This window comes from Carlito syrichta, unplaced genomic scaffold (genome assembly GCF_000164805.1).
Source record: "Carlito syrichta isolate Samal-C Ts95f unplaced genomic scaffold, Tarsius_syrichta-2.0.1 Scaffold304455, whole genome shotgun sequence".
NCBI lineage: Eukaryota > Metazoa > Chordata > Mammalia > Primates > Tarsiidae > Carlito > Carlito syrichta.
Window position 1 is genome coordinate 82,751 of NW_007248551.1, and position 4,095 is coordinate 86,845.

Genomic DNA, 4,095 nt, shown 5'->3' on the forward strand with positions numbered 1-4,095 from the left:
TTTGGCTCTGGTTCAGGGCACAGAACTTCTAAGACCCTTGTAATCTCCTTGCGTTAGGGTGGTAGGAACATCTTTTATTCTGATTCGGTAACTCCTGATGGCCCCTAGATAGCTTCAGTGTGGTCACTAGAAAGACCAAGTTTTCATTAGAAACTTGGAACTTTCAGCCTCATCCCCTTCAACCTCCTGGTGAGGGAAGAAGGATGAGGGACTGGAGATTGAGTTAATCACCAATGGCAGATGATCTAATCAATTGTGCCTACATAATTAAACCTCTATAAAGTTTGCCCTGAATCAATGGAGTTTAGAGAGCTTCTAGGTTGACGCACACATCAAGGTGCTGGGAGGGTCTTGCCAAGAGAAGGCATGGAAGCTCTACTCACCCCCTACCTTCCACCCTTACCCTATGCATCTCTTGCATTTAGCTGTTCCTGAGTTATATCCTTTACAATAACCTGGTACTAGAAAGGAAAGCACTCTTCTGAGTGGTGTGAGTCGTTCTGGCAAACTAGCGAACCTGAGGAGGAGTCCTGGGAACCCCTGAATTTGTACTTGGCCGAGCAGAAATGTCGGTAGCCTAAGCACTACTATTTGTGACTGACCTCTGAAGTGGGCACGATCTTGTGGGACCTAGCTCTACATGGTTAGTGTCAGAACTGAATTGTAGTCGGTATTGGAGAATTGTGGGAAAAACCACACACACCAGGTGTCAGAAGTGTTGTCAGGAAAAAACTCAGCCTTCAAGTAGACAATAATAACCCTTTAAAATAGTAAATATGGCCAGGTGTGGTGGCTCCCACCTATAATCCCAGTATCTTGGGAGGCCAAGGTGAGAGAATTGAGCCCATGGGTTCAAGACCAGCCTGGACAACTTAGCAAAACTTCATCTCTACAGTAAATAATTTTTAAAAATTAGCCAAGTGCGCACGTGCGTGCCTGCAGTTCCAGCTACTTGGAAGGCTGAGGCGGAAGGATCGCCTGAGCCCAGCAAGTGGAGGCTGTGGTGGCTGTGAGTGTGCCACTGTACTCCTGCCTGGGCGACACAGTGAGACTCCAGCTAATAAAAAAATTTTTTTAATAGTAAATATTTCTAAATCTCCGCCCAGTAGGCATAATCAAATGTCTCAAGCCTGTAATCCCAGCACTTTGGGAGACCGAGGTGAGAAGATTGCCTGAGCCTGCGGGTTCAAGACTAGCCTGGGCAACTTGGCGAGACCTCGTTTCTACAATAATTTTTTTAAAAACTAGCCGGGCATGGTGGTGCCTGCTTGTAGTTTCAGCTACTTGGAAGACTGAGGTGGAAAGATCGCCTGATCCCAGCAGGTCGAAGCTGTGGTGAACGTGAGCGTGCCACTGCACTCCAGCCTGGGTAACAGAGTGAGACTCCAACCCAATAAAGTAAATAAACGAATGGATAAATAAATAAAAATGACAGCACGGTCCTTGCGCTCGCCGGGAGGACCGCAAGAGGACCGGAGGTGGCTGCAGCCGCAATGACACTCAAGGCCGCTGGAGGGCGCTCCGGGACCGCGGACCGGGCTCACGCATGCGCACGCCTTTCGCACGGACAGCGTTTAACCCGCGCATGCGTGCGGGCCGCGTGCAGACCCGCGGCACCTTACTCCAGCTGTTGGGGAGAGGCGCCAGCGCTGGACGAGCGCGCCTTGCCGTTCCAGATGTCCGAACTGCCCGGAGAGAGCAGGGTCGCAGAGGGGGGCACAGCGAGCGGCGTCAGCGACGTCCTGCAGGCTGCAGTAGGCGGCGGGAGTCGGGCGCAGGAGCCCCGGGAAGGCCCCATGGCCGAAGCTGCCCGACCCATGGCGCGGGTGCGGGGCGCTGCTCACGGGCCGGTCCCCGACAGCGCCCCAGGCCCGGCGTCCGTGCCGGACCCCCACCGGCAGCTGGGCTTCTTAGGGATCCATCAGCAGCTGCTGTTCCGCGAGTACCTGGACACCTGCCCCATGATCCCAGCCCGATTGCTGCGCGACATCGAGGAGCGCCGCCGGCTGTTCGTGGAGGGCTGCAAGGCCCGGGAGGCAGCCTTTGACGCGAACCCCCCGCAGATGGACTTCGACGCCGTCGCTTTTGCTCTGGCTCTGACCGCATCCGAGGCCACCAGTCCCCTGGCCGACTGAGTCGGCCGTGGTGAGACCGGTGGCAAAGAATAAGGTGACCCTTCGGATCGGAACAGAGTCGTTCGGAGGGCACGCGGACTGGGAGAGAACGGGCCGCGCACCGCCGAAAGTGGGGCGCACTCAGAAAAGGGACAGGACACTGGAGACCGCCGGACCTTGTGTGCCAGGAGGTCCCGGGACTCTTCTGTCGTACCGCTTTGTGTCTGTTAGCAGTGCTCGCCCCTGCATTCGTGGAAAACCTTCCAAGATTGTTTCACCATAAAGGATGGTTTTGCAAAGATGAGCTCTGAGAAAAATTGGCAAGAGTAGGACCCTTAAAAATTAACCAACGTGACGACAGAAAGATAAGAAAATACAGCTGTTAGGAGTCCCGTTGTGTCTGAGTTATTAGGGGTTGGAAAGCGATGGAGAGAACTTTGAAGTTTCAGAATCTTAGTGTAAGATGAATGTTTGTGTTTTCTGAGACACTTTAGATGAATAGTAAATATTCAAATAGAAAAAAATTTACTGTAAGATAAATATGTTTTCAAATCCATGTGAAATTGCGTAGGTGTGGGAATAGATTTGTTTTTGTCTTAAGTTTTTTATTTTATTCTAGAATATGTCATCTATTCACAAGACTCAAAAAAAAAAAACAAAGTAGTAAAAGATGCCGTGAGAAATATCTCTCATATTCCTAACCTCTGTCTGCCACATTAAAAACTATGGGGTTTTTATTTTGGTGTTTTGTGGGGGTTTTGCTTTTTCGTTGTTGTTTTGTTTTTACTGTATGCCTTTCACCAAGTTTCCTAATGCCTGTGCAGATAAATATGCAGATAAATATCAACCTAAATATTCTGCATTTTTCCTTTTTTAAATCAAGGTAGCACGTTCTATACCTCTACCAGCATCTTGGGTTTTTTTGCCTGTGTTGGAGAGATTTCTATATTGGTGTTTCTTTTCTTTACAACTACAATGTATCACTTTTTTTTTTTTTTTTAGTTGGAGTCTCACTTTGTTGCCCTGGCTGAAGTGCAGTGGCACAATTATGGCTACTGCAGCCTTGACCTGCTGGGCTCAACCCATCCTTCTGCCTCAGCTTTACAAGTAGCTAGAACTACAGGCGCACACCACCATGCTAATTTTTATATTTATTGTATAAATATAATTTATTTATTTATTTATTGCCAAGTTGCTCAGGCTGGTCTCCAACCCCTGGGCTCATGCAGTCCTCTCACCTCAGCCTCCCAAAGTGCTGGGATTACAGGCATGAGCCACCACACTAGGCGGGATGTATCGCTTTTAAGAGACAGGGGCTCCCTCTGTCGTCCAGGTTGTAGTGGACATGATCATAGCTCACTGCAGCCTTGAATGCCTGGACTCAAGCAATCCTCCTGCCTCAGCCTCCCAAGTAGCTGGCACTACCAGTACAAGCCAACATGCCCAGCTAAATTTTTTTGTGGGACAGGGGGAAGTAGAGATAGTGTCTGTGTTGCCCAGGGTGGTCTCAAACTCCTAGCCTCAAATGATCCTCCCACGCAGTCCTTCCAAAGTACTGGGATTAAAGGTGTGAGCCACCATGCCTAGCTGATGAAGGAATACTTTTTTTTTTTTTTAAGTCAGAATCTCACTCTGTCACCTAGGCTGGAGTGTAGTGGCATGCTCACGGCCACCACAGCCTCAACCTGCTGGGCTCAGGTGATCTTCTGCCTCAGCCCTTCAAGTAGCTGGAACTACAGGCTTGTGCCACCACACCTGGCTAATTTTTTTATTTACTGTACAGACGAGGTCTTGCCAAGTTGCCCAGGCTGGTCTCAAACCCCTGAGGTCAGGCAGTCCTCTCTCCTCAGCCTCCCAAAGTGCTGGGATTACAGGTGTGAGCCACTGCACCCGGCAAAGGAATACTTTTCAATGTTAACATTAAAACTGTTATTCATCGAGAATATTTTAGGTTCTGCTAGTGCTTTTCCACCCTCCTTGC

The 4,095-nt window shown here is 49.6% G+C and overlaps 1 protein-coding gene across 1 annotated transcript; it reads left to right on the forward strand.

Moving 5' to 3' along the window:
- The first annotated feature begins 1,493 nt into the window (after window positions 1-1,493).
- EID2B (EP300 interacting inhibitor of differentiation 2B) lies at window positions 1,494-2,914 on the forward strand. The gene has a single exon (XM_008059955.1). The coding sequence runs from the start codon at window positions 1,494-1,496 to the stop codon at window positions 2,133-2,135; it is 642 nt and encodes a 213-aa protein (XP_008058146.1). The 3' UTR covers window positions 2,136-2,914.
- Window positions 2,915-4,095: the final 1,181 nt, after the last annotated feature.

Excerpts from the sequence above, each read along its gene's own strand:
- EID2B (XM_008059955.1), top strand. The coding sequence starts at position 1,494 with ATGACACTCAAGGCCGCTGGAGGGCGCTCCGGGACCGCGGACCGGGCT.